Genomic DNA, 11,205 nt, shown 5'->3' on the forward strand with positions numbered 1-11,205 from the left:
AGTTCCGATTGTGTGAATATATACATAGATATAGAACAGATATTTGATATAAGACCTTTTCAGAAAATCTGTTACACTGTAATTTGTTTTGAAAGGCAGATTTGGACAGTTATGGACAGATGAAGTGGACCTTTTTGCTTGTATTGTAATGTAATGTTAATGTTACTCCTCCAAACCCACTTCTATTCAGCTATAGTAACCCACCCATCTGTAGTCTTCCTTAAAGTCATGTCATGTCAGTTTACCTAAATAGAGCAAACCGATTGCATTTCAAAAAGGGCAGTTTTCCCAAAAATGTCCTAAACCAAAGCTGCGTACCAACATGCTAATTCAGAATGTCAACACAAAGAAAGAGACAACGAAAAAACATTTCCAGTGGCATGGGAATGATTTAAGTAGAAAATCATAAGGTTTTATTTTGAATTGTCAAAAGTAATATTTCACAGTATAATCTCCACAACAGTTACCTGCAAGAGATGATTCATTCTGAACAGAGTACTTGAACACATCAATAAGTAAAAACACTTGACACAAACAAATCAAAATACTTCCCAAACGTTAAATACATTAAGAATACCAGAAATCATTTCTTAAATAAATTCTACAAAAATATCTGTTTTACACATATTTACATTGACTGTAGCTTCTAGCAATTGTGTGAGTGTAATCCAAAACAGAGCTTATTATTCATGATGCCATCCACGACTGTGAGCAAATGTGCTTTCTGGAAGAATTGTCTCACCATGCAATCTATTACACATGTAGAAATGGGTCCGTAGATAACGGCAGAATGATTCAATATTGACCTGTTAACTATCAAATTATTATTTCTAACGCTGAAACTGAAGTTACTTGCTGCTGCCATTTAAAAAAAGAAAGAATGCATTTGTTTTAAGGATTCTTGCATATTAGATTTTATTTATTAAAGATACACTCCTTAATTTATTACAGTGCACTGATATTTTAAAATCAATTTAATTTCAGAGTATCAGTTAAGAGCTGGGTAGACATTTTGATTATCTATCCTTTATTTGATGTATTCAGTGTGATGCATTCATCTTATGATCGATGCATTGTACAGATTAAGCCAAATTGTAACACCAAATGAGTTGCCCTGTTCAAACTTTAGAAATTAATAAATGCATAATAAAATTGCCTGAATGATCAACTGTTTGTTATTGAGATAAGGATTTGTGACAGGTCAGACACTTTCTTTGGTTGCAATAAGCCAGCACACACTGTCTCAAACCAAAGGCTGGATTGTTGTTCCTCGTCATCAGGCTGCCCCACAACATTCCCAAGACTGTTCAGTTGATTCAAAAACTGCGGCACATTAACAACATCATATTACTCCCATATTAGCTTCTCTTCATTGGCTCCACAATATCATTTAAATTCCAACTCTTCACCTTAATAGTTAGACCGATCTATTTTAAACCCTTTACCCCACTGCGCTCCAACGATGCACTGATCCTTGTGGTTCCTAGAGTCTCTGCTCACATGATCGGTTTTGCCATATGGATGGTCTGTTTTGTAATTTGATCATGTTTATTAATGTTAACATCGGGGCCTGCAGAGGCTCCAAAGACACGAGAGTGAAGTTACCGTGCAGTTTCAGAGAGACCACAGCCAACGCCAGGTTCGGAGATTGGGGGGGAACTAAACTACAAATGTCTCTTGCTTTCCTGAAGTGGTGTGGCAACATGTGGCCTCGCCCATGAGCCATGGAACATTTACACAGCACAGGCAAAGTGTCAGAAAAACCAAATGTTGGGGTCTGGTGGATTTGTTGCTTTTGTGAGCAAACCCATGCTGTTATTAATGTTATCTGTTGGCTCTAATTTGTGTGTGTAATAATTTATTGTCTTCTGAAATAAGTTATAACATTTCAAATGATTATTTTCATTTAACAGCATGTGATTTTTTATATCCTGTCTTTTTGTTGTGTTGTGTCTTTTTGTTGACAACCATTGTTTACATTTATGCCAGGCATGCATTTTGTTTTTATTGAATGAAATACATTTTGACCTAAACATCAAAGTCCAATCAAATTATGGATTTTGATAATTGTGACATTTATATGATAGGTAGCTCTGAATAGCTTTACTGGGCACATCAAATGCTATCTGCTTAAAAAGTATTTAACAATTACAGAGAGGTTTGTAACCACATACATTTTTGGAATTAGACTCACTATAAGGTGATAAAACTAAATCTGAGAGTACACCTTGTCCAGTTTTTAAAGCCATCCTTGTCCAAATAGCTCAATACTTTGTCGATGTTGAGTCAGAAAGAAAATCGTTACTGCAGCAAGTCGAGGTTCATATAGCTCAGTACAAAAAAAGGATGCATTGGCAAGTATGCACTTGATGAGAATCATGCACCTTTTTACAGTCACAACATCAATGTAAATGATGTTAACTGTAGTGACAATGCTTTCTGTCAAATGAGGTGTTCTTTTTCAACCAATCCATTTCCATCCTTCAGCCACTGATCTAAATGTAAAAAGGCTCAAATAAATAACAGGAGCAGAAAGCTGGACAACCAACCTACATCAGCTGTCCTTCAGTGTGTGATAGACAGACCTGTGGACATGTCTTCCAGGCGAGGAACAGGGGGATTGCATAGTCTCTATAAATGACAGTATAGGGATTTAGTCACCCTTTCATCTTCTGTTGTTATACCCTTTACACATTGTCAAACTTATGTTTTAAATAGTCTTTTATAACCTTTGCAATTGGTAGATCCTCCAACAATTTTAAGCTTTGAAGACCAATGCAGTGACGGATTTGTATTCGACACAAGTCTTGAAGAGTCCGAGGTTGTCCTGAAAAAAGAACAGAAACCGTTATTACACAGTGAATAACACTGGACCGCATATATAACTGCTGTGTCAGCCGATGCTGGCTGATGGCAGAGAGGGGAGTGTTGGCCGATTAGCAATTACAAAGTAACAGAGTAATGTTGTTTAGCAGTGTGCCTTTTGAACAGGCTCACACTGATCTGAGTAGGCTGACCTCCCAGTGAGCTGATCACTCATGCTATTCATGTTTGTGAAAGCTTGACTTTGTAGTTAATCACCTTACCTATCTCAGTGGTAGCTTCATCAACAAAAGATTACACAATTAAAAAAATTACATTATGATATTACATTTAAAATAACAACTGGAGAACTAAAACAACTGGATTTCTATGACCAAATAAGATCAATTTGGTTCTTTATTAATACTGCGGTATGGGTTCTTTGTTACACACTGTTATAGTTGAGATCCGAAAAGGTTATCAAGTGGCTATTCACTTTGTGTTTTACAATGTGGTATTTGGTTAAATAAGTTATTATTTAATTTAAAATAAACTACTTACATGTAACCATATTATGGCCTTAGTTTGGTACATAAAAGAAGAAAGAAGAATCATACTGTGGATATATGGTCTTTATATCATGTCACCTGTGTCATTAAATGTAAACGACGGTTGTCAGAACAGAAATCCAATGGTCTGTTGATTTTTAACAATTAAGACTTGAACAATGGCTGCCAGTGATGCGATTTGTTTTATTATATATTCAATGAAACATCTTATTGAATTGTGACCTCAACATCAAAAGTCACATTTTGGAGAACTGTGACATTTATACTCAAAATAACAACTATAGACAAAAGCTAGGATTAGTCATTTCCCAATAAAACCGGTTTGGTTCTATATCGATAAATAACAATGCTGATGAAAAAAGTATTTTAAAAGTAGAATCCGACTTAGTCATCCCTTCTGTATCGAGTCTATCGTTATGTGTTCTAACTGAGGGCCGGTGAGCTGAACACGTGTATCCCCATTGATGCCCCCAAGAGCTTTATTACAAGTTGTGTCTATTTGAAAACTACAAGTAATCATATTTTATTACCACACATGCTGCGTGGTTATCAAAAATGAATACTTGTATTTTGTATTTTGGTGTCAAGTGCTTTCAAGCATGCATTAATAAATAATGCATGAATGCAGTATTTGACCTGGGACACAGAAGCAACACTGAGATGTGCAGCAGCTGAACAGAGCCGGGTGCCTGTCATCCTGTGGGACACGTCTCTCATGGCATAGGAGTTAATCCAGGAGGTGGAATCAAAAAGCCAGCAGATATGTGATCTGGTTGAGGGTTGGAGTCTGTGAATGGGCCTGTCTGAATCAGAGCACCGCTCTTTGATATCAAAGAGCAGGAGGCAGTGGAGGAATGCAGCCATTGTTCCCTCTAAAGGTAATGCTTCAGTTGATGTGCTCCCTGTGTCTGAGCAGAAGTCTTTGGAACCTCTGACTCTTTCCTCCTCACAGGTAACAGGACAAAGCTCTACACTCTTTGAGCTAAACCTGGAATCCTTTCCCGCACCCTATACAAGTTCACAGATGTATTCCAATGGGTAAGCACCCATTGTACTCATACTGCAAGTCATTATGTCTTCATTTATTTTTAGAATTTTGGGGAGAAAGATTCACAATTGTTACTATGACCAACATTAAATAAGAAATAAGTGGAAAACCGTTCATATTTAAGATGACAAGATTTATATTTATCCTTCCCCTTTCTCTTTCAACATCCATCAATAGAATTGTATCTATGTGGTTCACTATAGGATTATTCATTTCAGAGATTCTGAAGTTGCTTACCACCAGCAACATAAACCATAGTGAAAACGTTATTGTCACAAGGAGCATATCAGTGATTGAAAGCATTAGTCGACAAGGGGAGACGTGAATAAACACCAAGACGTTTACAGCATCATTGTCAAAACACTGACCTTCAGATGCCATCGCAATCCCTTTCTGTAATGTCCCTTCTTCCTTGCCTTATGAGGCTCTATCCAGTGAGTTTTTAAATGTTGGTTGGAATAAATTATTATTAGGCTCATCAATAAAATAACCAATGTGTTATAAATAATGATAACTAATTGATTTACTCGCTGTTCTGAATTTGAATCTTTATGGTTTTTACACTTTGGATAAAAGCATCAGCCAAATGAAATGTAATGGAATGGGTATGTTGGAGACTCACTGGTGACCTCCTGCAGGTAGTCCAGACAGGGCCTGCTGATCCCAGACATGCTAACAGAGACAGCAACCGGAGTTTGGCCCTCGTAGTTCCTGGTGTTAGTGTCGGCCCCGTACGTGTAGAGCATTTGAGCGCACAGCACATCATCCCTGAGAGCCGACAGGTGCAGGGGGGTCTGACCGTCCTCAAGACGTCCCAGGTTAGTGTCTGCTCCCCTCTGCAGGAACATGCGGCAGTACGAGTGATTGCCTTTGATGACGGCATATCGCAACAGGAAGCCATTTTGAATGTCAATGTTGGCACTGTGGTCCAGAAGGATCCTCACACAGCTAGAGCGCTCACGGATGATGGCTAACTGTAGTGGTGTTGTCCCTTTGTCGCTCAGCGGGTCCACCTCGGCCTTGAACTCGAGGAGAAGGCGTACAAACGAGTCTCGACCATAGTGGGCAGCCACGTGTAGCGGCGTCCAGCCATCGTTGCTTTTTGCATTTATAATGTCACTGCGGAACTCAGACTCAAGCATCAGTCGGGCGATGCGCGCTCTGCCATGCATAGCAGCATAGTGAAGGGCTGTGAAGCCCCCGATGAAGTCCTTCACTGTGGGGTCAGCTGCACAGAGCACATGGGAAGAGTGAAATTAAAGGAAAATAAACAGGATGTTGGTGACATGATCTGTAATCAGCCTGGACTCTACAGTCCCTCTTATCTCTAATGTTATTACCCTAACGTACAGTTCCCTGTAGACTTAAGGATCCTGATAGTGACAGTGCAGTGGGTTTCACACACAGCTGGACATTGTGACTAGACAATAGATTTCCTGAGTGTGAACACTTTAAAGGTGGGGTAGGTAAGTTTCAGAAACCGGCTCGAGATACACTTTTTGTTATATTCCATGGAATGCTCTTAACATCCCGATAGCAATGAATATCTTAAGTGCTTTGACAAAAAATCCATAAAAAAAATGTCATCTGTGGAAGACGTAATACTGCAATTACAGTATTACCGGGCCGGCTAAACGGATTGGATTGCCGCCCTGTCTGTCAGCCTTCCATCTCGTGCACGCACAAATGTATCTCGTGCCCTCATTGGGCGTGCATTGCAGCAGCACTTCAATGACTCGCCAGCAACAGGCGGCCACTTTCACCAGTCTGCTGACGTCATGTGCGCGTTCATGTGTGTTGGAGGAGGTGCTCTGTAAGGAAGTCTGAAGGAAGGGGCGGATTCTTTTCGGCTGTGTACTTTCAATTTTTAGTGCACTCGAGCCGGTTTCTGAAACTTACCTACCTCACCTTTAATTTATGTGTAAATAATAATAATAATAATACATTTTATTTCGAGGCGCCTTTCAGTACACCCAAGGTCGCCTTACAGTGCATTTAAAAGTTAAAACAGCTAAAACGTGTCTGTTGCTTGTGTATATATGTTATACATATTTTTATACATATCTGTATATTGTATAATTTTATATTTGGGATTGTTGGAAACGTCCTTTCGATCTCTCTGTCTGTAAACACAAACTGAGTAAGATTGACATTAAAGTTGACTTTGACTTTAACCGTTCGTTTACATTTGCAGCAATTGGCTGCAGAAATTGATATATAAATAAGGCTTTCAAAACAAAACAGGTGTTCCTGGAAATGCCCTCTAAAACTGTTTTCATTTCCTTGTTAACATGTTCATGCATTCAGGAATTATAGGTTTTTAACATGTTAATTGTGTTCATATCAACATCCAAAATGTAAGTATGATCAAGTAAAATCTGAAAGGCCTGTATTTCATTATTGTTTCCTACATTTCTTTTAAAGTATCATATGTAAACTTACAGTATATAGAAAACATTATTATAGATCTGATGTTCTCGATATGGCAAATGTAAGAGTTTTAATGGATATGAGTCAGACTAATATATGTACTTTTAATGGGCCTCTTCCAGTAAAGTAATGACCTCTATTGTTAAGACCTGTCAAGCCAATTCTAATCACCAAATGCAGCCAACTTCAACAGAAAGACAACACTGAGCCTCTAACCTCCATGCTCAAGAAAGACTCGAACGCATCTCTCTTTGCCTTTGGCAGAAGAGAAGTGTAGCAGTGTCCAGCCGTTGGCATCGCGGATCTTCGGCGAGTATCCTTGCTCCAGCATCCTCCTGACAGTGCACACATCCCCTGCTGCCACTGCAGCCTGGATCTGCAGCTCCTCGTGAAGCTCCGGGTTCCTTCTGCAGTGATGGTTCAGCATCCTGTCACATTTCACATGGGACTGATCACCTCTGTCAGGAACACATTCTGTATGTGTTGGGTAACTAGGTGGGTATGTATAAGGTTCTGACTCCAAAGGTTGGTGTTATGTTATGAACATGTTATACAATCTTAAATCATATACATCTTTGAAATACATGTCATTGCTTTTTCAACTTGAACTGAACATTGTCAAAAGCACACATTGTAGACCGGTGCTTAAATAGAATTGGAGGATGAAACCCTCTTTAATGGTCACACGTGTTCATGCACAAAGCACGCATTGACATTTGACCTCTGCTTTTAACCCATCCTAGTACTAGGAGCAGCTATTGTACAGCGGGGTGGGGGGGGGTCTCCGGTGCCTTGCTCAAGGGCACCACTGCAGGGCCCAGGAGGTGAACTGGGACCTCTCCAATTAGCAGTCCACACTCCATATTTAGGTCTGCTTGGGGACTTGAACCGGCAACCCTATGGCTCCCAGTCCAAGCCCCTACTGACTGAGCCACAGCTGGACATATTGTAATTAATAAGTTAACTGAAAATAAGTTTCCTGACAAAATGTATGACTCTGTAGACTTATGGCATGGCCCACACTCACTGATAAATATGTGTAAACATGTCCACCACTACGCACAAACCGAGTGTAGATATACAGGTTTGTGTGCACATGTTCTCGCGAGGCATATTTTATATTACGCAACAAAGTCATAGAGGCATTTAAGACCGAAGGCTCTGGGGAGATATGCAGCTTTAGAGACAACAGTATTTTGTTCTGGACTAAACTGCATCTGAGTTCATGTCAATTGTCCTGAGATTTGTTGAAAAAAGTGACAAATACTTGAATTTCTATTATTAACCACTGAAACGGCAAATATGACAAAGACGTAGATGTACCTTTTGACAAGCTGAATAGATGGGCTTCTCTTAGTCATGTCGGAGCTTCACCTGCAAATATACAGCTGACCTATCAGGTAGGACAGCAGTCTGTCTTCAGCTGCTCTCCTGCAACACACGCACACACACACAGTCATTTTAAGTCATAAAAGACACGCGTAAATGAATATTATTTTCTTTGATGTGAAGATGTGCAATTACAGAAAATGTTGGAGTGCTTCTACTTCTACTCCCACTACGACTAATACTAATTATTATTATTATAAGAAAAAAGACACAATTATTATAATTTACAGGAATGTAAGAAAAAAGGGAATGCATTACTTGCTTATAAACGAGATCAATTTTCAAATGACTCTTATTTACTAAAGTAAAGCGTTGACAGTCAGTCACAAAGTGACTCGTAACATTTGGAGTTTTTAATCTTCACCGGATGATGAGAAGACAGGACAATAGAATTATTTCTTACTTACTAACATAACCCACAATACAAAGCACGCACAAGCAAACCATTACAAAAGCCGAGGGAGGAAAACGGGCTGATGAACACCATTCGTGTTATATATCTTAGAAAATGTCATGAATGCACCCTTTGACAAGATATTATTATATTATATTTTCAGCTAACGCTGGCTAGCCAGCAGGCTAACAAACTCATAGACGCTAGCTCGCTATCTTGTGTTCACTTTTTGTAACGTTACTTGAAGTATAGGACACAGAAAAAGCACTGGGTGCATCGATGATAAAGTTGATTCTTCACATTTGCTAATAAACACAACAGCTGTGATACTATACAACAAAGACTTCACATACTGGACAGACGCTGAGCCAACGGCTAACTTAGCCTATCAGCTTCCACTCAGGAAGAGCTGGAGTTGTCAGAGCTGCACCATTCTGTTCCTAAACTCAAACCATCATGTAACAGTATACTGTCTGTTCAAACTTCACTAATGTTGAGAATCATTTCGCTGTTCAACAATCCGCTTTAACAACAAAGTGTTCTCAGAGAGCTGTGAGCACATCAGTTTGACTTAAACAGTAAAACACGACAACTTCCGTCTATAATCCTTCACAATAAAAGCATCCCTTAAATATAAACCCACTACAAAAAAAGCGTACTTCGCTAAAACTGGAGAGAATGTCCCACTTGTCTGTTGGGCATATACCCAGTGGTGTAAAGTAACTAAGTACATTTACTCAAGTAGCCTACCGTACTTAAGTACAATTGTGAGGTAAGCTATTTGTAGCCTACTTTACTTGAGTATTTACATTTTTTTTTGGTAACTACTTTTACTCCACCACAATTCAGATCTTAATCTTGTGCTTTTACTGCAACATTTAATTAATACGTTTAGTAACTTCGCAGATTAGCAGAAATATAATCAACATTTAGTTCCACCTGGAGTAAATTCACAAGCTACCCTGCAGTATACAAAGTCATTAAAACTAGCTGCACCTTTACCAGCGTTGAGAACACCTTAATGCAGGGATGGGCAACTTTGATGGTGGTGGGGGCCACATCATTCATGTACTGGCCACCAGGGGGCCGCAGATCCACTTGGAACACACACAAAAATGCCATGTTGTGGTGACACGTTATGGGACATAATTCACCTCTCTTATTGTGTTGCCACACGGACCCTTTAGGGGGAACACCTGTAGAGTTAGCCTCCATTCCTGCTAGCTCGTTAAGCAGAGCAGACGATGTGTTGACCTCTCTATATTTAATGGATAATAAAGAGTGGAACTCCGTTCTGAATACACCGCCTCCGACTCCCTTTTCCTGGCACTACACTGGTGACCCTGACGTTTCCGAGAAAGTTTCCGGAAAATTAACGAGCATGGCTGAACGCGATGTGTTCGTAAAGCTGCCGGAATTCTGGGAGCACGCCGCGGAGGCATGGTTCGCACATGTGGAGGCGCACTTCGTCTGCCGACAGGTCCGTGACGGGGACCTGAAATACTACCATGTAGTAGCAGCGCTGGGCTGCTCTACGTCGTCCAGGTTGGTGGGATTCATCGCAGCCCCCCCACATCATGGCAAATATGAGGCGATTAAGGCCCTTCTCCTTAAGACATTTAGCTTATCTGCTAAGGAGAGGGCCCGCCAGTTACTTGACATTCAAGGCCTGGGAGACAGCAAGCCATCTCAGCTAATGGAGAAAATGCTAAATCTGCTTGGGGGGGAAGATCCCCGGATTTTATTCACGGAGATTTTCCTGTGTCACTTGCCTCCCCGGGTCCAGACGGCGCTGGCCAACACGCCTGTCACGGAGCCTCGTGCCTTGGCTGAGGAAGCGGATCGTTTTTTCCTGGCTACACAACAGCCCGGTGCAGAGACGTTAGCCGCGACGCGCAGCAGCCCATCTGCAGTCAAGACAGCATGGCGGGGGCCGGACACGGCTGTGGCAAGCCGGCGTGGAGACACCGGAGAGTGCTCTTACCACGCACGTTTCGGGACAAGGGCGAAGAGATGCATCGCTCCGTGCAGCTACAAACCCCCGGGAAACGGAGGGGCCGGCGCTCGGTAGTGGCCCTGAGCGTCGGCGGCACGTGCAGGCTCCTCTTCGTCAGCGACAGCGTTTCGGGGAGCCTGTTTCTGTGTGACACGGGCGCTCAACGGAGCGTAGTTCCCGCGTCGAGTGAAGACGTCACCCGGGGAGGGCACGGACCGCGATTGACGACGGCTAACGGCGGTCCCATTCGCACGTACGGCGTGAGGCCTATGTGTTTGTGCATCGGAGGACAGCGTTTCAACTGGGATTTCGTGACAGTGGACATTTCTTTTCCCCTCCTCTGAGCGGATTTTTTGTGTGCTCATGGACTCTTAGTGGACGTTAAGAATAGGCGTTTGATTGATGCCTTGACGTTTTCTTCCCTCGTGTGCACACTTGGCAGCGCAGCGTACGACGGGCTGTCGGGCTCGCTGTCAGGGGCAGACACGTTTCTCAGACTGTTGGCCGAGTTTCCAGACCTGTCGCTGCCCACCTTCTCTGCGCTTACCACTAAGCATGGCGTGGAGCACCACGTCAC

General features: G+C 41.5%; 1 protein-coding gene across 1 annotated transcript; it reads right to left on the reverse strand.

Annotated features, from left to right (window-relative positions):
• Positions 1 to 369: 369 nt before the first annotated feature.
• asb7 (ankyrin repeat and SOCS box containing 7) lies at positions 370 to 9,203 on the reverse strand. The gene is made up of 5 exons (XM_034076466.1): positions 8,986 to 9,203; positions 8,173 to 8,280; positions 7,066 to 7,277; positions 5,042 to 5,647; positions 370 to 2,827 (listed from the first exon to the last, which is right to left on the reverse strand). Exons 2-5 carry the CDS (start codon positions 8,208 to 8,210, stop codon positions 2,688 to 2,690), a joined length of 996 nt encoding a protein of 331 aa, XP_033932357.1. The 5' UTR covers positions 8,211 to 8,280; positions 8,986 to 9,203; the 3' UTR covers positions 370 to 2,687.
• Positions 9,204 to 11,205: the final 2,002 nt, after the last annotated feature.

Source organism: Pseudochaenichthys georgianus, chromosome 3, assembly GCF_902827115.2.
Source record: "Pseudochaenichthys georgianus chromosome 3, fPseGeo1.2, whole genome shotgun sequence".
NCBI lineage: Eukaryota > Metazoa > Chordata > Actinopteri > Perciformes > Channichthyidae > Pseudochaenichthys > Pseudochaenichthys georgianus.

What these genes read in the sequence shown, in the direction of transcription:
- asb7 (XM_034076466.1), bottom strand. Translation starts at nt 8,210, where the DNA reads ATGACTAAGAGAAGCCCATCTATTCAGCTTGTCAAAAG. An exon ending in TCTATTCAGCTTGTCAAAAG is followed by an intron (nt 7,278 to 8,172) that starts GTACATCTACGT and finishes GAAATGTGACAG; the next exon opens with GATGCTGAACCATCACTGCA. An exon ending in AGTCTTTCTTGAGCATGGAG is followed by an intron (nt 5,648 to 7,065) that starts GTTAGAGGCTCA and finishes TGCTCTGTGCAG; the next exon opens with CTGACCCCACAGTGAAGGAC.